This window comes from Monodelphis domestica, chromosome 4 (genome assembly GCF_027887165.1).
Source record: "Monodelphis domestica isolate mMonDom1 chromosome 4, mMonDom1.pri, whole genome shotgun sequence".
NCBI classification, from domain to species: Eukaryota; Metazoa; Chordata; class Mammalia; order Didelphimorphia; family Didelphidae; genus Monodelphis; species Monodelphis domestica.
Genome location: NC_077230.1, coordinates 305322973 through 305345843, shown reverse-complemented (window position 1 = coordinate 305345843; position 22871 = coordinate 305322973). Strand labels below are relative to the sequence as shown.

Genomic DNA, 22871 nt, shown 5'->3' with positions numbered 1-22871 from the left:
ACAAATTGCCTAGATTAAACAAAGAAGAAATAAAATACTTAAATAATCCCATATCAGAAAAAAAATTGAACAAGCCATCAAAGAACACTCTAAGAAAAAATCCCCAGGGCCTCATGGATTCACAAGTGAATTCTATCAAACATTCAAAGAACAACTAATTCCAATATTATACAAACTATTTGACAGAATAAGCAAAGAAGGAGTTCTACCAAATTCCTTTTACAACACAAGTATGGTACTGATTCCGAAGCCAGATAGGTCAAAAACAGAGAAAGAAAACTACAGACTAATCTTCTTAATGAATATGGATGCAAAAATCTTAAATAGAATACGAGCAAAAAGACTCCAGCAAGCGATCATAAAGGTTATTCACTGTGACAAGGTAGGATTTATATGCAAGGGTGGTTCAATATTAGGAAAACCATCCACATAACTGACCATATAAACAAGCAAATCAACAAAAATCACATGATTATCTCAATAGATGCAGAAAAGGCCTTTCATAAAATACAACACCCATTCCTATTGAAAACACTTTAGAAAGCATAGGAATAGGAGGGTCTTTCCTCAAAATAATAAACAATGTATATCTAAAACCATCAGCAAACATCCTATGCAATAGGGATAAACAAGAAGCCCTCCTAATAAGATCAGGAGTGAAACAAGGATGCCCATCATCACCTCTATTATTTAACATTGTACTAGAAACACTAGCAGTAGCAATTAGAGAAGAAATTGAAGGTATTAAAATTGGCAATGAGGAGACCAAGCTATCACTCTTTGCAGATGATATTATGGTCTACTTAAAAAATCCTAGAAAATCAACTAAAAAGCTAGTGGAAATAATCAACAACTTTAGCAAAGTAGTAGGATACAAAATAAACCCACATTAGTCACCAGCATCTCTATATATCTCCAACCCAATTCAGCAGCAAGAATTAGAAAGAGAAATTCCATTTAAAATCACCCTAGACAATATAAAATACTTGGGAATCTATCTGTCAAGACAAACACAGGAACTATATGAACACAACTACAAATGACTTTCTACACAATTAAAACTAGATCTAAACAATTGGACAAACATTAACTGCTCATGGGTAGGACGAGCTAACATAATAATCATCCTACTCAAATTTATTTCCTTATTTAGTGCCCTACTCACTGAAGTACCAAAAAACTTTTTTACTGAATTAGAAAAAAACATTAACAAAGTTTATTTGGAAGAACAAAAGATTAAGGATATCCAGGGAAATCATGGGAAAAAAAATGCAAAGGAAGGTGGCCTTACAGTACCAGATCTCAAACTATACTATAAAGCAGTGGTCATCAAAACAATACAGTACTGGCTAAGAGACACAAAGGAAGAATAGACTTGGGGTAAGTAACTTCAGCAAGACAATCTATGATAAGCCCAAAGATCCCAGCTTTGGGGACCAAAATCCACTATTTGATAAAAACTGCTGGGAAAATTAGAAGACAGTATGGGAGAGATTAGGTTTGTATCAACATCTCACACCCTACACCAAGATAAACTCAGAATGGGTGAATGACGTGAACATAAAGAAGGGAACTATGAATAAATTAGGTGAACACAGAGTAGTATACTTGTCAGATCTTTAGGAAAAGAAAGATTTTAAAACCATGCAAGAGTTAGAGAAAATCACAAAATGTAAAATAAATAATTTTGATTAAATCAAATATAAAAGGTTTTCTACAAACAAAACCAAATGCAACCAAAATTAGAGGGGAAGCAACAAACTGAGAAACAATCTTCATAACAAAAACCTCTGACAACGGTCTAATTACTCAAATTTATAAAGAGCTAAATCAATTGTACAAAAAATTTAGCCATTCTCCAATTGATAAATGGGCAAGGGACATGAATAGGCAATTTTCAGACAAAGAAATCAAAACCATTAATAAGCACATGAAAAAGTGTTCTAAATCTCGTATAATCAGAGAGATGCAAATCAAAACTCTGAGGTACCACCTCACACCTAGCAGATTGGCTAACATGCAGAAAGAGAAAGTAATGAATGCTGGAGGGGATGTGGCAAAGTTAGAACATTAATGCATTGCTGGTAGAGTTGTGAATTGATCCAACCATTCTGGAAGGCAATTTGGAACTATGCCCAAAGGGCACTAAAAGACTGTCTGTCCTTTGATGCAGCCATAGCACTGATGGGTTTATGCCCCAAAGAGATAATACAAGTATAAGAATATTGATAGCTACACTCTTTGAGGTGGCAAAAAATTGGAAAATGAGGGGATGCCCTTCAATTGGGGAATGGCTGAACAAATTATGGTATATGTTGGTGACGGAATAATATTGTGCGCAAAGAAATAATAAACTGGAAGAATTCCATGTGAACTGGAATGACCTCCAGGAATTGATGCAGAGCGAAAGGAGCAGAACCAGGAGAACATTATACACAGAGACTGATGCACTGTGGTAAAATCGAATGTAATGAACTTCTCCATTAGTGGCAATGCAGTGATCCTGAATAACCCGAAGGGATTTTTGAGAAAGAACACTATCCACATTCAGAGGAAAAACTGTGGAAGTAGAAACACAGAAGAAAAAAACAACTACATGACTACATGGGTCGAGGGGGACATGATTGGGGATATAGACTCTAAATGTACATTCCAGTGTGTGAATCTTAAAATTTCTCAGACTTGTGAATGTTAAAAATTCTCAGACTCTACCTTAGAACATTTGTTTAAGACCATTCCCCATTTTAAACAATGAAGGTACTTGATCAGGAATGTGAGAACTCTAACCTTACTCCACTCATACTTAAGCATACTTTAGTGGAAGATAAAGTTGTAAACTCCTTACTGAACAATGAAAAAGTACTTAACTCATACTTATAGTGAGGCAAAAGTCCTTAAGCTAAGTCTATTTTTTAGATCTAATACAAAAGGGTGCTAACTACCTATGAAGGTCAAATTAATCACTAAAAGGTCAAGCAACTTGCAAACTTGCAAGGGGCAAAGAGGTGTGAACTTACTCAGAAGTTTTAGTCTACCCAGAGAAGTTGAGAACTAAAGAAGATGTGAATTAAGAATGGTCAGTCCTGTGCAAATGTCTACTGTGATGGAGGTGACATAGGAGAAAATTCTCTTTAAAAGGAGGTCAGAAAGGACTCTGAAGAGGTGGAGCTTGCCAAAGCTGAATTGGAGGGCTCCTTAATTAATTCCTTAATTTGTATTAATTAAAATCGCTATAAAACCCAGTTGACTTGGGTATATTTAATATTTGGGAATTTTCCCATGGCGACCACTATATTTTTTATTTGAAACCATATTTTTGCGGTCACAGTTTAAGGCAACTACTCTTTTATCTGTAACAAGTGTAAAATCAACAACATGGAAATAGGTTCTGACCTATTTTATATGTAATGCCCAGTGGAACTAAGCATGAGCTACGGGAAGGGTGAGGTTAGGGGAGGGAGGTATAGAATATGATTCTTGTAACCAAGGAATAATGTTCTAAACTGACTAAATAATTTTTTAAAAGAGGTTTTTTTTTTAAATAATAAGCTTTCAAAACAAGTCTATACCTCAGAAATAAAGACTAGCATAAAAGATTAATTACCTCTCTTAACTCACTCTATATCTGTCTATATCTATATCAATAATTGACAAAAAAAAAAGGATGAAGATCACAAAGCAAAATGGGCTAATTTTATTGTATAATAAGTTTTCGTAAAAAAAAAAACCCAATTCAGCTAAAATTATGAGCAGAGAAATTGTTTAAATCTTTGTAGTAAATTTCTTTAATAAAGATTTCCTTTTTAAGATATATAAGATTAATTCAAATTTGTAAAATAAATTCCCAAATTATTAAGTGATCAAAAAATACAAACATTTTCAGAGTAAAACAATCTAAGTTATCAAACTCAATATGAAAAAATTACATTAATCATTAATTAAATAAATATACACTTCAAAATTCTGAGATTCTACTTTACATCCATCAGATTAATTAAGATGACAAAAAACAAAAAAGGAAAATGATATATAAGGCTATGGGTAAACAACATATAAATGCAGATGGTGGATCTATGAACTGATCCATCCATTCTCGGAAAAAAAAAAAATAATAATTGGAACCATGCTCCAAAAGCTATTAAATTGTGTATACCCTTTTGACTCAGCAATATTGCTACTAGGTCTATATCCAAAAAGAGATCAAATGGAGATATGACTGGGGATGTAGACTCTAAACGATAACCCTAGTGCAATTAGCAATAATGTGGAAATAGGTCTTGATCAATGACACAAGTAAAACCCAGTGGAATTGCATGTAGGCTGGGGAGGAGGGGGAGCAGTAAGAAGGGAGAGAAAGAAAAAGAATCATGTAACTATGGAAAAATATTCTAAATTAATTAAATAAAAATTTTAGAGTAAAAAAAAAAGATCAAAGAAAGGGGAGAAAGGACCTATAGAAACAAAAATATCTATGGTAGCTCTTTTTGTGGTGGCAAAGAACTGGAAGCTATGGGGGAGCCAATTTACTAAGGAATAGCTGAATTATGTTAAGATTATGAAATACTATTGTTCTAAAGGAATCATGAAGATAGTTTCACAAAAACCTAGGACAACTTGTATGAACTGATACAAAGTAATGTGAGTAGAAATAGGAGCACAATTTATACAATAACAATACTGTAAATAATGAACTCTGAAAAAATTAGCAACTATGATTAACAAAATGACCAACCACAAATACAAAGAGCTCAATAAAACTTGCTGTCTACTTCCACATAGAACTGTTGAACTCAAAGGGAAGATAGAAGCATATTCTTTTCTTTTTTTCAACATCTCTAATGAAAGAATTTATTTTGCATTGCTGCCAATATCTGTAACGAATTTTGTTTTTCTTGCCTTCTCAAAGGTTTTAGAAGGATAGAGAGAATTTGAAAGTAAAATTAATATTGAAAGGGAGTGAAAAAGCAAGAGTAATATAATTTCTGATGAGTATATTTTAAATATGTGTATTAAAAACTGATGAGAAATAAAAAAAATAAAAAAATAAAAAAACACAACCCTAAAGTTCTATTTCACACATTAGACTGGCAAAACTGACCAAAAAAAAAATAGACATGACAAATGTTGGAAGGGCTATCAGAAAAGAGATATATTAATCTACTGTTGGTAGGAACTGGGATCTAATCCAACCATTCTGAAAATTATAATTCCATCCAATAAATTATTAGATTACACATAACACCACATAGTAACACAAAAAGAAAATCAAAGAAAAAGGACCCATATGCACAAAAATATTTATAACAGCTCTCTCTGCAATGGCAAATATTGGAAACAACATCTTTCAGGGAATGGGCAAGAGAGAGAGAGAGAGAGAGGGCGAGAGAGAGACACAAAGTGATGAACTACTAATGTGCAGTAAGAAATGATGGGAGGAATTGTTCCATGGGAAAAGGAAGAAAGAATCAGATTTCCCTTATTTTTTTCAATATAAATCAGGTCTTTTTAAATAAGGAATTTTTAGCTCTAAAAACTCGTAACATGTTTATAACTTCTATAATATAGAGAATAGGGCTTCCAGGAAGCTGGGTAGTTAGTGTTGGCCATGGAGTTGGGGGGACTCGAGTTCAAATTTCACCTCTGACATATATTACCTGTGTGACCCCAGGCTCAGTTTCCTCATCTGTAAAATGAGCTGGAGAAGGACATGGCAAACTCCTCCAGGATTTTTGCCAATAAAACCTCAAATAGAATTACCTGCAGTTGGACACAACTAATCAAACTCAACAACAAAAGTAGACTATTCACATTCACACAACTTAACTATGTTCTGCAAGGAAGGACTGACTCAGGTGCCACTTTCTAAAAAAGGCCTTCTCTGATTCCTATAATTGTTGGCATGTCAATCTCCTCTTACCTCAAAATTACTCGGTATAAATTCTGCATTCACTTTTCTATGAACATATTGTGGCTATCCACAGATAATAGTTGGCATTTATATGGAGCTTAAGAGTTTACAAAGTGCTTTTTAAGTTCTATCTCATTTGATCCTCCCAACAACTCTGGGAAGCAGGAAGTGTGATTATCCCCATTTTGCATTTGAGGATATTAAGGAAGACAGAAGCCAAGTCACTTGCTTAGGTCACAAAACCAACAAATGTCTGAGGCCAGATTTCAATTCAGGTCTTCAGACTCCAAGCCTGGGGCATGCTTGCTCAACTAAATTTGAATTTTCTGATTAAAATATTTTTGTTCCTTATGTTCCTTTTATTAAATGTAATAACACTGCCAAAGACAAAGACTAATGTGAACATCATAGAAACCTACTTCACAGCATTTAAGTCCAATGTTGCATACAGGTAATATAAGCATTTCATTCGCTCTGTAGTTTCCAAATTGTGAGGGACCATGTACTGAGCAAAGATGCGTTCAACAAGCAACCTGTAAGGGAATATCAAGAAAAGATTTTACTGACAAAAAAGGAATAGCCAGATAAGTTTGCATGTGGCATTTTTAAAAAGGTAGTAGAAACTGTACACTAAATGTTATAAATAAATGCTAACAAATTATGGAGTTAATTTCATATTTGTTTCCATTGTGAGTAAAATTCTGGCAGGAGGCAAAAAATGCTACAAATCATTAAAAATTACTATGCAGTAGCATGAGAAAGTCTACAAAGCCTGAAGACTTTCAACTGTTTTTTTAAACATACAAAAAACTGCAAAACGTGTTAAGGAAACACTTAACATATAACAAAGTGTAAGTAGTACTTTCACAAAATTCAAAAGTTTTTGCTAAAACCAATCAGATTGGGGGCAGCTGGGTAGCTCAGTGGATTGAGAGCCAGGCCTAGAGCCATGAGGGCCTAGGTTCAAATCTGGCCTCAAGACACTTCCTAGCTATGTGACCCTGGGGAAGTCACTTAACCCCTACTGCCTAGTCCTTACCATTCTTCTGCCTTAGAACCAATAAACAGTATTGATTCTAAGGTAGAAAGGGTTTTTAATTAATAAAAACCAATCAGGTTACTAACAGGATTCTTTTTGAGTATTATTATTGGTTTCAAATAATTAAGTCTGTCATTAGCACAGCCCAAACTTAATTTTAAAGACAAATTCATAGCAAATAAGATGATATGAATTCTTACTGAGATGAAATATTTAGAAAACCAAAGATTCTTTTTCTCTACTGAACCTCACATGATAAAGGGGAAACAATAAGATGAAAAGAAAATATTTAAGATCCTTATAAAGCAAAACTTAACCAAAAAAAATAATAACTTTTAAAAAAGAGACTACATACACTTTTGTTTCAAAAATTATTCTGTTAAGAAATGAGGCATAATTTTATTAGTTAAAATAGTGGAGAGGAAACTATTTTAAATTACAGCAGCATTAGAAAGGCCTATCAGCAGTGATCTTTGTTCTACACTAATCTAAGGGTTGGGAAAGTTGCAACTGTAGTCAAGGAGACAAAATGAACAACCTAAAAGACATTTTTTTTTTCAGGTACATTTGCTTTTTCAAATTACTTGAATGACATTGAAACAATACCTATATGGGCTAATGTTCATGCAATCCAAGATTCTAACCATTAGGAATAAGTACACAAGAATGACTATAGCTTTTAGATAACGTCCTTATGCTGAACTGTATCAGATACTCTTCAGAACAGAAGGTTCTCACTCCTTTCTCTATAGATCTCTATTATCTTAGAGATCACCTAAGGATTTTAGAAATGTCAAGAAATGATGACTATGTAGAATATGAATACTTCTAGATTTAGTTTAAATCTTTCCAGGTGGATTCCTTGTTCCTAATCTGTATATATTTTTTCATTTCAGACTTTTGAGTCTAAAGGAAATCTGTCATATGAGCAGATTATCAAGTGCTTGAAGAAAATCTTAAATCTTTGCTTTCCACATAACAACTTTCCAATTAATCCTTAACAAAAACTGATGCTCTGAAAAGTAAAATTGGGGCCTTAAACTTAAAATCTCACAGAATGTGGGCTTGATTAATTGGTTAGGGTTTTCTCTCTATAAACATGATAAAAAAATAAACTTAAATTTATACACAATACATATGTGATTTTTTCAAGTGATATTAAGATCAATAGTTATTTTCAAAGTAACTTTATAATGAATCAGAAAATAAAATTGATAATATTCAAATAATTCAAACATACCGGTCGTCAATACTGTTTTGATAATATATATGTAGCAATTTGTCCTTGATCCATGAAATTTGTTTTGCAGCTTCCTTTCCAGCCTCTGACTGTAACGAATATTTCTTGTAAATTTGGGCAAGTCCCATCATGGCTTCTTTTCTTACTCGCCACTTAAAAAAAAAATATTCTTATTTTTAAAATGTCATTTCTATGAAATAAATTTAGAAGAGGTCATTTAAAAATTATCTTTCCTTCACTTTATTAGAAAAGTATCTTGTGATATGTAAATCCTCTAAGATCAGATTCTATATCAACTTTCTAAACAACCAAATATACTTATGAATATACTTTCTCTTTAAGAAAATACTACCCAATAAAATGTCTGCCACAAATTTATACTCTGAATTTAAAAATTTTTAATGTGGGAGGCTTGAGTTTCTGAATACCTACCATGATTTAAAGATACAAAAATTAAGAATTCAAATAAATGGACAAATAATGAATTTAGGAAAACCATTTTATAAAACTCCCATGCCATAAACTATATATTTTCCTGACAACTAAAAGCAACTTAAGCTCAAGTTGATAGGTTTAATTCCATACTTCAAAAATATCTGTAATTCCAAGAATATAAATAACCCCGCCAAAGCATCCCATGACCTTAAATGTATTTCTGTTGACAGAAAAATATTGTCTGCCTAGGAGCTAACTTCTCAAACAGGAAAGTTTCTAAACTTAGCTTGACTGGTCCTTGGAAGATAGATACACCATCCATCCTTTGAACCATACTTTGGAAATCTTTCCAAATCAGTAGGAACTATGCAAATTTATATTACTATGACATAGCTTTTATGAACTCAAGAGATTACATTAATCCATGGAGAGGTAAAATAATGGAGATGACAGGATTTCCGGATGACAAGGAACTTTAAATCAACTAGTCCAATCCCTTCAATTTTGGAAAAGAGAAAATTCAAACCCAAGAGGATAGGTAACTTGCCCAAGTTACAAATGACCTTAGGGAAGTGGGTTCATTAGCTTTTCTAAATTAATCACCATCATTTTCATCCTCATCGTTAATAAACATTTATTAAGCACCTATTATGTGTCATGCATTGTGCCAAATGCTGTTATCATGACTAGTCCATCTTCTTTCCAGGTCTGGTACTACTGCAACAATTTCCAAATTGGTCTCCCCATTTTGAATCTCTCCTGTCTCCAAAATGTCTCTCACATAACTGCCAAACTGATATTTCTCAAACATAAATCTGACCATCAGGTGTCCTGATTTAGAAATCTTCAGTTGCTACTTATTGTCTCTAAAATAAAACACAAACATCTGACATTGGCATAGTGTCCTACATAGTATAGCTCTTACCAATTTTTCTAATTCTCTTTTATATTTATTCTCCTTTAAGCATTATTATAGTCAACCTGGATTGCTAATGGCTCCCTATTTGTGACATTTCATTTTCCACCTTAATGTCTTTATACAAACAAACTTCCATCTCAAGAAAGCTCTGCTTCTTGACTTCTGTCCCAAAAAATTTCAAGCTTCTTTCAAGTAACAACTTCAGGGTTTCCTTCTACATGGGGTCTTTACTCTTCTCTCCTTTCCCTTCTCAGTTATTAATGCCCTCTTTTTAAATTATTTCCTTATTTATTCTTCACTTGATTCCTCAGTACAATATAGACTGCTTGAGTCAAGGGATTGTTTTCTTTTTTCTTTGTATACTCAGCAAAGTATCTTGCATACAGTAGGCACATAATATTTTAAAAACTGAACTGAAATGAAACCATAAATTTTCTGGATTATATTTTATACTACTTTTTATGCTGCAGTTACCACTGATAATAACATCTATTATCTATTAGATCAACTAAGCATGTCTTCATTGTCTTTTGGCAAACCAAACATTGTGTTTTCCTTAATATGCATCTATAAAGCACAAACTAAGAAAATATTGATATTTTAAAAATAAATATCTTTCGCAGAGGAACATAAAATAATTAAGAGAGCTAGGAGTTCCTCAATTATTCTTCCTCTTAGTCATTGGTCACCTTTATTACCTATCCAAAACATATTTAATAAAATTGATCGGATTATTTCCACTGTATTCTCAACAGCCATCTGTAAATGAGTTTATAATCTAAATCAATCTTCACATTGGCTGCCAAGTCTCTCCTATAAGTAGGTCATATATTTGTTGGCTGAGACATTTGTGAGTTGTTTTGGCCTCCTTTTTGTAATTACTCTAAATATTTATAGGAAGTGAAAAGAATCTTAACAGTGTTTTCTTTATATCTATTTCCAATTTTTTGTAACAATAGATTTTTTAAAAATAGTTCTGGTTGAAGCTACTGAAATATATCTCAGTATCCACTTAAGTACCACTGCCTGATCCTCATAGCTCTTCTGCCTTGGAATCCATACCCAGTATTGATTCTAAGACAGAGGAGGGTATAGGAGGTGAGGGGACAGAGATAGAGACAGATAGCCAGAGAAAGACAAAGAGACAAATCTCAGTATCATATCTTTTCATTTTGAGTCTTCTAATTTTGTCATTAAATTTGATATTTATATTAGTAAGTTGATAATATGATTATAGTGATCTGATAGCTAAGTGGTACCACAGACAGAAAACTGAATCTGGAGTAAAGAAGATCTGAATTCAAATATGGACACAGACACTTAGTAGCTGTGTGATCCTAAGCAAGTCAGTGTCTGGTTGCTTCATTTTCCTCTCTGTAAAATGGGCAATAATATCACTTGAAGTTGTTGTGAGGATAAAAAATAATAAAAAAATGTTAAAGTGCTTTGTAAAACTTAAAGTACTATGTAAAAGCTAGTCATTATTATCAACACTTATTGTTAACATACTGTGAAGCAATTTTGATAACTCCCACATGAGGAATCAAAAATTTCAATTTCATTCTTTTTATCTTGTTCAGAGCTCTCACCATGTCCAGTGTTGTCTAATTCTTTTTGTGGCAGATATAAAGCTTTGAAGTAAACTAGAATGGTTAGGTTTCTTAAATTTCTTAATGCTGAGCCACGAATTACAACAAATTCTTCATCATCTTCTATGAACACAATTGCAGTGAAGACAACAAAAAGTAATTTATATGAAAACTTAAAAGATTCTTGCCACATTCTTCACAGAATTTGTTGATCTATTCTCTTTAGCATATGGTACATAACCTAATACTCATGTGTCTTAGAAAACCATTTAAACTAACTAAATTGACTATCTGAAGTTAACTTTGTCTCGTGTACCCCAAAATTATCTTATGGTTACTCTGTATGTAAGTTGTATTTAGTTACATGTGTAAAAGTTATTTCTCCTTAGAATGTGAGCTTTGTTAAGTCAGGAATAATTGTATTTTTCTATCTCCATAGTAGATACTTAAATGCTTGTTTGGTGCATTATTAATCAATAGAAAAATACCAATTTGAGGGAAATAATGAAAGAAATCACCAAGATACTATTTATTTTTTTTAAATTTGGCTAAGCTGATTGTCTCACCCAGACTAAAGTTCTAATATTCTTACCTCCAAGGAGTTACAGTGACTTCTTAAACCATTAGTTAGAAAACCTAAATGACTTTTTTAGTAAAAAAAAAATAATGAATAACGTTTTCCTTAAACACTTACTATTTACAAAACAGTGCTAAGTACTCAACACATGAATAGAACTTTAAAATAAAGAAACCACAACTCTTTGGTCCCAAAGAATTCACATTCTAATTGGAGAGCAGCACACAGAAGATTTAATTCCTCTTCTTTAATATCATTTCCAATGGGGAAAAAGAAAATCACATCATTTTGTCATGCCATGGATTTTGTTGGTAAGAACTTTCTTTTACAGTTGTCAGACTATCTCCACAAGCATTGATTCCTAGGATGATGGGTGGTGGCACTAGGCTATAAGCACTGTTCCTTTCAAGACTCAGGTTCAGGATCCAGAACTGTATATGGGTCTGAGGAAAGCTGGTAATCAAGGTGGATGGTTTGACTCCTATTTGTCATTCAGGTTTCCTTGCTGCTTCAGGAAGGTTATCTTGCCTGCCTTCTGAGTTGTAGCTGGTAGGGATGGCTGCCCTTTCATCAGAGAAGTTGTTATCTTGGACAAGAACTATGAGTGCTGATCTGGAAACAAGACTGGTAGTCTGGGAAATGCTGTCAATCAGAGTTCTTGCACCTGACTGGTGACAGCATCTGGCCAACAATTGGTTCTTTCTGGTCATGAAGGTGGGCCCACTCGCCACAGTGATTTTTTTCTCTCAATAATGGCTGTGAGGCCTGAGAAGTCTGAAGTGGAGGACTGGGCACAATGCTATTCCCCATGCTCTTAGGGATTCAAGGTCCTGGGTGGTATCCATCAGGGTCTGAGAAGAGGTGGTAGTAGTTTGACTTGTGAAAGGAAGGAGGAGCAATTCAAAGACCTGGGAGCTGACCCATGTCTACCATTAAACAAGGGAGACTACATAGTAGAGTGGAAAGAGTACTGGACCTTAGGTAACAGTTAAATCTCACTTCAAATACAAGCTTCTTTGGAGTCTCAGTTACTCCATCTATAAAAATAAGGAAGTACATATACTATTCACTTTGAAGAAATATTTTTTTAAGAAAGTAATTTTTTAATCTTTAAAGCACCTAATTATTATCTAGCTGCATAACCCTGAGTAATTCACAACTACTCTGAGATTCATTTTCCTCATTTGTAAAATGAGGAAGCTAGAATAGGAACACAGAGCAGGCAGGTAACCTTTAAGGTCCCCATGACCTTTAATCTTCTACATTTTATGATATAAAAAAATCTCCATTTCCTCCCATTATCGTTCTTCCTCTTTCCTTCTGCATTTTAGCATTTTTTGGCATTATCATTACACTTAAAACTGCTCTCCCTAAATCATCAGAATATCTTCGTTGCCAAATTCAATATCCTTTTCTCAATCAAAACTTTCCTTGACTTCTGTGCAGCTTTTGACACCATTGATCACTTTCTTTTCCTTGACATTCTCTTTTCTCCCAGGTTTTCAAGAGATCACTCTCTCTTGGTTCCTTCTCTTACCTATCTGATAATTCCTTATGTTTCCTTTGTTGGATGATCACCCAGAGTAAGCCCAATAACTGTAGGTGTCCCTTATGGTTCTAATCTGTGCCCTTTTTTCTATATATAATGCTTCACTTGGTGATCTCATCAGCTCCCGTGGATTTAATTACTATTTCCATTCTAATGATTATCAAATCTACTTTTTCTTCCCTAATCTCTCTGCTAACCTCCAATCTAATCTTTCCAATTGCCTTTCAGAAATCTTGAACTAAGTGACCAATAGATCATGTCTAAAATAAATATTATATTTCCCTTTAAACCCTCTGCAACTTCCTACCTTCCCTTATTATAGTCATGGGCAACACTATCTTCTCTTGTCTCAGATGAAACTTAGGAGTCACATCCTGGATTTCTCCTCTCTCTCAGCCCCCATATTCAGTCTACTGCCAAGGTTTGTGGATTTCACTTTTGCTACAAAACCCCCTTCTCTCCTCTGAGACTGCCATCACTCTGATACAGACTCTAACCACCTCACACCTAGACTACTACAATAATATGCTATTAGAAATGCCTACTTCAAGTCTCTGCCTGCTCTGATCCATCCTCCATTCTTCCACTAAAGTGATTGTCCTAAAATGCACATTTGGTTTTGTCACCCCTCCTCTCTCCAATTCAGAAAACTCCAATGGCTTCAAATACAAAATGCTCAGTTTGGTATTTAGAGTTCTTAATATCCTAGCTCTCTCTTACCTTTTCAATCTTCTCATACTTTATTCCCCAATTCAAAATCTTTGATCTAGCCTCTGGTTCTTCCAAAAACAAACCACTCTATATCTCTGTGCTGCAGGCAGCTTCTCTGGCCATCCCCAAGGCCTGGAACACTTCTCAATGTTCAGCTCCAACTACTGACCTCCCTGGTTTCCTTTACATTCCAACTAAAATACTGCCTTCTATAGGAACTCTTCCACAACCCCTCTAAACTCAATTATTTTTGTCCTATCTATTCTATATATAACTTACTTTGTATATATTTGTTTACAAGTTGTCTCCATGACTATATGGTAAACTCCTGGTCAACAAGGACTGTGTTTTGCCCCTTTCTCAAACCCCAGTGTTTAACAACATAGGCTTAATAAATATTTATCAATTTATTTGGCAAAACTACAGAGTTGGTTTCAAGATTTTCTTTGGATTTCATTAATATTAATTAATATTGTTATCCCTGTTATATTATTATATCATATAATATATATTATAATATCCCATATTACCAAAGTTTAAAAATCCTAGAAAATTTATATATTGACATAATTGGAATGAAGGTTATGTTCTGAATATTTTTAACTACTGATAAACAGACAAAGATGCTTCCTAAATTTGGTAGATAATTTTAATGGCTGTTTCCTAACTTTGCTTGCTGAGTACATAACTAAACCCAATGACTCATCAAATAAATTTAAACAACAATTGACTAGTAATCCATGCTACTCAGGGTGGAAGGGTCACTTGGAAGCAACCATATGCCAGTAAGTACTTAGTTAAGTGCTAGTCAATTTAGGAAAGATAATCCAGTGCTGGATAAGAACACATATGCCATTCCAAGCAGAAAGGTTCTAAGCAAGAAACTGTAAGCTAGAACTAATCACATGTTGCTCTGGTAAGGTTGGCTTTTTTACTGGATATAAATGTGAGGTAATGATACCACAATCACTACATTAAAACATACATTGATCTGAATGAATTTACGTAAATATTGCACTGAAAAAAGATTATAAAGAAATGCAATAAGAGTATGAGCCCCAAAGGTTCTTTTAAAATGATGAAAATTTATGTTCACCATAGAGAGTAAAAGCATGGAGATGAGAGAATAGTTTATGTTCCTGAATTTACTACTACTATAAACAGTTTAATTTCTAATTTTTTAGACATTAAAGAAGTGAGACATTATGTTCCATGTTTTGGGAATGTCATTAAAAATATTAAAATGTCATTAAAATTTAGCGGAGAAGCAGTCTCATATAAAAAAGATAATCTGCCTTAAAGCTAGGAAAACCAAGTTCAAATCCCATCTCTAACACAAACATACGATCTATGTGACCATTAGCAAGTCACTTCCAGTCTCCATGCTCTAGGCAACTCCAAAACTTTTAAGTTACAAAAGAAATTTGGACCTCTATAAATGTAGGGACTTTCCTCAACCAGGAATTCCCTATAAGTAAAATCATAGTTGTAGTTCCTATCCCTTTTTCTCCAGTAAATGTATTACCAAGCTTATCAAAGTATTTTAAAAAGAGAAAGTTGAAGCATATTTAAATCTGAAATATTTAACAGTTCAAACTACAAATTATCATTCATGACTACTTACCCGTTTGTCTAATGTTCGCTCTCTCACAAAATTAAGTAAGTGATCATTAACAAGGAGAATATCCTTTTTAGCTGCTGTAACTATAGATACAATAACATCATGTCTAATGGCTTCTTCAGGATCATGTGATCTTACTTTAAGATATTCTGAAAGAAAGAAATTTTTATAATGAGAATAATTTTATAGTTTAAACTCTTTTAAGAAATTACATTAGTGAAAACATGCCTTCAAAAAGAGAAAAGGAATTAGTAAAGTTTAAAGAAAACTGTCACCAAAGTCTGAAATAATTTTTATTTATATTAATTTAATGGACATAGGTGGTAGAATTTTTTTTTTTTAATGGCTATTTCCTGACCTCTGCTAATACACATAAAAGTGAAAGTACATGCTTTATGAATTGGGGGTGGGGAATGGGAAGAAGGTTAGAATTAATCATAATGTTAAAGTACATTTGTACTTTCAGGGAAAGATCAGAATATTTATATTATGGTCTCTTAATGAAAGTTTTATGAAAGGATCAATATTTAGGAGAAAGTACAGTTAAATTGAGGGGAGATGGAAGACAAAAAGAACTTAACTGAAAAAATGAAAGTGACAGGGAGAGATGCAACTGATTTAACAAATGTGAATTGATATTACTGAAGGTCTTAAAGTCAAGAATGAGTTGATCTTAATACAGAAGATAGAAATAGGTCATTTTAAATTAGTAGATGAAACAATTCAGCAGTGATATTTTGAGCTCTTAAACTAGATATTCACAACTGTTGCAAATGTAAGTCTTCAACAAAAATACTGAACCCATTCCACAGTGGATCCCTCAAATCTTTTATTCAGGTTTCAAAAGTTCATAGTACAACTAATTTTCTGTTTTTCTAGGTACAACAGAAGAGTTTTTCCAAGCCTAATATCCCTCTCTCTATATCTATATCTATATCTTGAATCCAAGTTTTGTCCTCTTTGTTCCAGCTATCATTCAATCTAATTTGTCATCCCTTGTCAATAACTCCTTCCCATTTGCCTTATAAAGATACTTTATTTTCCTCAATCCTAAAGTATCTTTCTCTTGGCTTTTCAGTACTACCCAGTTATAGTCTAATCTTTAACGTCACAATTTTTAAAAAGATCATATGATATAGTTCCACATTTTTGTAACTCAACTTCTTGCAACTTGGTTCTAAGGCTGATCGGGTTAGGATTTATCATTACTTCTAAACTTCACTCATTTTGCCTTTTCTCTTCTGCTTCTTACTAACAATTACCAGAGCTGAATTGCCCTATTTTCCAATATCATGGCCAACTGCCAAAAAGACAGCTTTTCTCACCCCAATATGTTAATCAAGTTTTTATTGCTGATTTCCATAATACTTTTTGGACCATAGAATAGTCCTATACTATCACAGTCTTGATCTTTATACTTTTATTCAACATTAGGTAGTTTGGGGTTTATATATATTAATTTGTATTCACAAGTTAATCATGATATGAATGAATAATGCAAAGAAAAATACTTCATGTTTAAATCTGATTATGTAGAGGAAAAGTTAATAGTTTGATTCAATGGGGAAAAATATAGTTAGGTCATTTAAACCACCATTACAGGAAATAAACAGAATAAAAATTCAAAGTTATTACAATAAGAGTTAATGAAAAGACTTTACCAATAAGAATCATTTGCATTTAAGAAACTTCCAGAAAAGTTTGAAGAACAACAATTAGGTTACTACGTCTCCAAAACAAAAAGCACCAAACCTTGAAACCAAAGTGTGTTTAAAAAAAAAAATGTATCAGAATTCATGAAAGGATGACATTTATATGTCAGGGAAAGGGGTAGCAACTGAATATTTTGATTTTAGGTTTTAATTCATCTAAGAGGATGGAAAAATCAATAAATTTCATTTAAGAGAGAGAACCAAAAAAAGAAGATAAATCATTATTAGTAAAAGAAATAGAAAAAACTATCCATGAAGATTTAAAATTATTAAATACTGACAATTCTGGGAAAGAATGAGAGGTAAAGAAAAAAAGAAACTCCAAATTTTAAAGAATATCTAAAAGAAAAAGAGAGAAATGAAAAATAGAAACTGGAAAATATTAGATACTAAAAATTACACAGAAAGGATTTTATTTATTATTTCTAATGAAAAAATATGACATGATTAACAGCACAGACTAGAGAGCTTTGAAAGTATAAAGGAGAAAAATCCATGTGTAAAAAAAGCTAAAACTAAAACAAAAATGATCAAACAACCTAGATGAAGATTCTAAAGAAATTTTATACTACTCAGTTCATTGGTATTCTAAGATTTATTGCTCTCATTCAGCCAACCATGAAAATGAACATATGCTTCTATTTAGAAAACCAAGAGTCAAGAAGACAGTTTTATGATAGCAATGTAGTTGGGGTGGGGTAAAGGGGGGAAGAGGAAAATCATGAATCTATAAGATAGCTCTGCCATTTACTAGCTGAGTGATTTTCATCAAATTTTTTAACTTGCTTGGCCTCAATTTCTTCATTTGTAAAATTAAAGGTTTATGCTAAGTAATATCCAAGATCCCTTTAGGTCTTCAGTTTATAAATTCATGACTTATAAACACTGAAATACAGGATAAAGAGATAAAAATAATTACGGTATTATTAAAATATTTATCAGCTGGCATAATGTTAAGCTCTATCAACAAAAGTTAGCAACAAAGGATAGCAATGGTTCATAAGATCACAGAGTCAGATAAAACTAAAAAACTAAACAACTACTATGTACCAGGTACTGTGGGAATTCAAAGAAAAGTAAAAACAATATTTAAACCCTCAAAGAGCTCAAAAATATATCAAGGAGACAAAATATAAATAACTATATATATACACAAGACATATAAAGATTGGATGAAAGATCGACTTATCAGGAAGTCACTATAGAATGGGATTGGGGATAGACTGGAGAGTAGATGGAGAAAGAACTCCTTCAGAAAGTAGGATTTAGACAATATGGAAGGAATCCAAGAAACCTAAGAGACAGAGGTACAATGGGAGACAGACAATGAGAACAGAGGCACAGAGGAAAGGGAGTACCAGATGCTGGGAAAATCAAATAGGTCTGTAGAGCTGGAGTGTAGAGTGAAGAAGAGTAAAGTACAAGAAAACTGGAAAGAGTTAGAAGGCATAATTCATTGGAAAAGACAGAATGATAAAAGATTATCATCAGAACAAAGGATTTCAATGTTCATCAACATGGAAGTATCTTAGCTGTGGGTAATGTCTAGATCAAAGATTTGATCATCTCTGTGTGTAGCTGATGTAGAACATAAGTGCAGGGCTTGAGAACTAAGTAAAACAAGGATTTGGGAAGGAGAATGTCCTAAGGCTTGAGAGATAACAGCCACCAGGATCACTAACTGAAGTGAAAAGCTATCCAGGAAAACAAAGAGAACTGAATAATTTATTATCTTTTCCTGAGTTAGGTGTTCGATCACTTTAAAAAATCTTAAATATAACTATCAAATCTCATAGGACTATAGAATTTAGAGCTGAAATGTATCTTAAGAGTCCATCAGTTAGTTTAATCCCTTCATTTTATACAGGACACTGAAACCCTAAATAATTTTAACTTTAAAAGGTCCAAAGACTTGAGCCTGCTCAAGACCTTCTCTGAAAAACCAACAAAATCTCCAAAGAGGCCTAGATATCCCTTGGGCAAATAGAAGGTTCATATTATATGCACAAAGAACAGATTGTTTACATAGTGCTTTATAGTTAACAAAGTGTTTTACATATAGAAACAAAGTAGACTCAGTCATTACCCTCAAGAAACCATCTTTGGCAAAGTTTTCCTCTTCTGATCACTTTTCACCTTACTTTATGTTTACTTATCTTGTGACTTATCTGTGGCTCCCCAACTCAACTATAACATAAGTTCTGGGAGAAAAGGAGAATTTCCTTTTCTGTGACTAGCAAATTAATTTTGTTAGTGATATGCTCAGTCATATAGCTATTAAATAGCAATGAAAATCTGAATGTCCCTAAGAAAATTAGTTTAAAATGTTCTGAAGGCAAATATAAAATTTGTCTTGTTTCTAATACTGTTAATTTACAAAAGCTTTGATCAAACAGTGACATTAGTTAAGTGAGAAACAAAAAGAATAAACAGTTACTTAGAAAAAAACAGACAAAAATAGAAATACAGAAAAAAAAGGTTAAGTTCCATGAAAAGACTAAAAAGATTCTATTATTTATTTTCATGGATTTAAAGCATTTTTACTAAAGAATAAGACAGAACTAATAAACAATATACAAAATTACTTTAAACATTTTGAGTTTCAGCTTTAATTTCAACTACTTCCCTAAATTTCCTAACATATATCCCATTAAGTTTGGTCATTATAATTAGAAGGTTTACTTTAAAAGTAACAATTACAAATATCATTTTACTTAAGTTATAAATTTTTTATGCTACTTAAATGTAAAGTATATCTATCAAATTCTGAATTTCTATTTTCCCATAAAGATGTTAGGAATGACAATTATTTACCTTTAAACATGGTTCTCTAAAAACACTGGGTCAATTTGTAAAAGAAAAACCTTTTGAAATAATCAATAATTCACTGTTGAATCTACTCAAGGCTCAAAAAATCCTAAATCTTTGCCCTACCAAAGATTTTTAGTTTCTTTGGATGTCTTCAAAATCCTATTATAAAGGTATTTTAGCATGCAAAAAAAAAAGGGGGGAGGGGGGCTAGTTTCATTAATGACAAAAAAAAATGTGGCTTTACCAAAAGAGGAAAAAATGAAATTTACCTTCTGATACTCTCCAGTGTAAGTTAAAATATAAAATGAGCTATTCCTCATTTTTAAAAATAATTTTACTTAAAATCCTTAGTACCTGTCAAATCCTTTGCCAAATCAGGATGGTTCATAAGGCAATGGCTAGCAAATTTCACACATTCAAGCCGTATAGGTACATGGATATCATTAAACCTGTTAAAAATGGAAAAGGAAAAAATATGTTTAAAACAAATAGTAAAATTAATATGAACTAAATTCTTACACCAAAGACATGCATTATTTAATTTAAGCAGTCACTTCCACAAAATATGTAGTTTAGAACTACTAATTTCTATTTTCTTAAATCGAAAATTCTAAAAAATTTGGTTGTTGATTTTGTTTGTTACTTGAATGTTGTAAGGAAATAATCATTTTTCAGATGAAATTACCTCTATTCTTTTTCTTTTTTAACAAAACCAAGCAAACTTTTATGGAAGAATCACTTGTTTAGGGAGAGGTGGTTTTTGGAAAGGAGCAGAATGTGGAGCACTAAAGCAACAAAATTAAAATAGTTTAAATATAAAACTATGTAAGACCAATTTTATTAAGAACATGGTGAAAATAAACACAACTCTTAAAAAACAACAGGAAAACTGTACTTGATTTTACTTTGCAACAAAATGTTTAGAATCTCTAAGTTAAAACAAAATAATTCATATAAAACTGACTTTCCTTAAAAAAAAAACTAATATAAAGGAGTACAGTAGAAAGAAAATCAAAATTTTAGAATTGGTTTTCAGGTTCTTTTCTGCCAATTCACTAAGTACTAATAACCCTTGATGTCTTGAAGCCCATTTCCTTAACTAAAGTGCTTTGTAAGCATCAATTGTTTTATAAATTGACACTCATTAACCCAATTTAATAAGAATTTCCCTCAAGATCATTAAATGTTTACTAATCTGAATAAAAAATTAGAAGTATCAAAAACTAAATATTTAAATTTGAACCAGTATTTCATAATCAATAATTTCAAAGATCATAATTTTGAGGCAATTCCTGAAATAGCCTTTCCTCCAACTTTTTTTTTTTGGGGGGGGGGGGGTCTAAATCAGTGATTTCATCAGTCCAAATATTGCTGTTACAGAAATTCTCTTCATCACTGATAAAAATGAGCTCAACTCATTTGTAACATTATATGTTTGGGGCAGTGAGCCCCAAAGTGAGTTGACAATACTCACAAAGATCACATAAAACTAGTTCTTCCTAACTTTGATATTTTTTTTAAACCCTTACCTTCTGCCTTGGAATCAAAACTGTGCATTGGTTCCAAGGCAGAAGAGTGATAAGGGCTAGAGGCAATGGTGATTCAGTGACTTGTCCAGAGTCACACAGCTGGGACGTGTCTGGGGTCACATTTGAACCTAGGACCTCCCATCTCTAAGCCTGGCTCAAAATCCACTGAGCTACCCAGCTGCCCCCTTTTGACATTCTTTATATACTATGTCTTAATGCCTTTAAATATTCCATATATACAGAGAGGAACATAAAAGTGGGAAAAAAAAGTTCAACCATAAAGTACCAAATTTAACCACAGATATTTATTTACATCAAACAATTTATGAGATTTAGCATACAATAAGTAGGAGTCTCAAATTTGGATTTTAGACCACAGTTCCATATAAGCTTTGTCCTATTAACACTTTCAATTTCCCAATTTATAAGACGATAATAAAAATGTCACATCTAACAAGTAATTGTAGCAAGATTCTCATATCTAAAAAGTACCTGTGCATAATGACATAGTTAATACAAATAAAATTATTAAAACAAAATATAATTTCACAAAACTCTCTAAAAGCTTCTTAAAGTACAAATTAGTATATTTGAGAACTAGCATTAAAATGTAATTTTAAAGTATGGTTTTATTTCAAAACATTAAAATGTTTCATGGTTTATTTTTATTACATAAACTTCTTAATTTTATTTTACCATTATCATTGGATCAGGGGCTCTGTAAGTTAAATCATTGACTAATCTTTTCAAATCAATGTATAACTTTACATTGGGTATTTGCTTATGTTCACACAGCCAGAAAGCAGTTACTTCAACCAAATAATTTTTAAATCCCATTGAAGAAATTCATAGTCTAAAATTTTAGCACTGGGAAAAGATATCGACTAAGAAATTTGAAATGAAAGAAACCATTTAGTCCAAAAATCTACATTACCAACACTAAAAAAAAAAACAGATATTCTATAATCAAATCAAAATATTTATTTAAATAATAAATGGTTATTACAAAGAACCCTAAATAGTTTGATAAATATTCCAGTAAAATATTTTTACAATATCAAGCTCCAAATGTTAAATCTTGTATAATTCTTAACAATAATAATGGATTCTAAAGTCAGGAAATTTTCATTGTCCACATGTGAATTATTGATGAATACTCTGAAATTAAGCTACCTCTATTAACAAAATCCAAGTTGACTCTTATGCAGAATACTGTTGATCTGAGCTCTAT

At 32.4% G+C, this 22871-nt stretch overlaps 1 protein-coding gene across 8 annotated transcripts in view; it reads right to left on the bottom strand.

The window, feature by feature from the left end:
* PDS5B (PDS5 cohesin associated factor B) overlaps positions 1–22871 on the bottom strand; it is a 237245-nt gene that overhangs the window by 111056 nt on the left and 103318 nt on the right. For all 8 annotated transcript variants that reach the window (XM_056825157.1, XM_056825155.1, XM_056825156.1 and 5 more), the window contains 4 exons: positions 20466–20560; positions 15592–15737; positions 8188–8339; positions 6328–6441 (listed from right to left, as the gene is read on the bottom strand). In XM_056825157.1, the coding sequence (XP_056681135.1) occupies positions 6328–6441; positions 8188–8339; positions 15592–15737; positions 20466–20560 (507 nt within the window). The remainder of the gene's footprint in view (positions 1–6327; positions 6442–8187; positions 8340–15591; positions 15738–20465; positions 20561–22871) is intronic.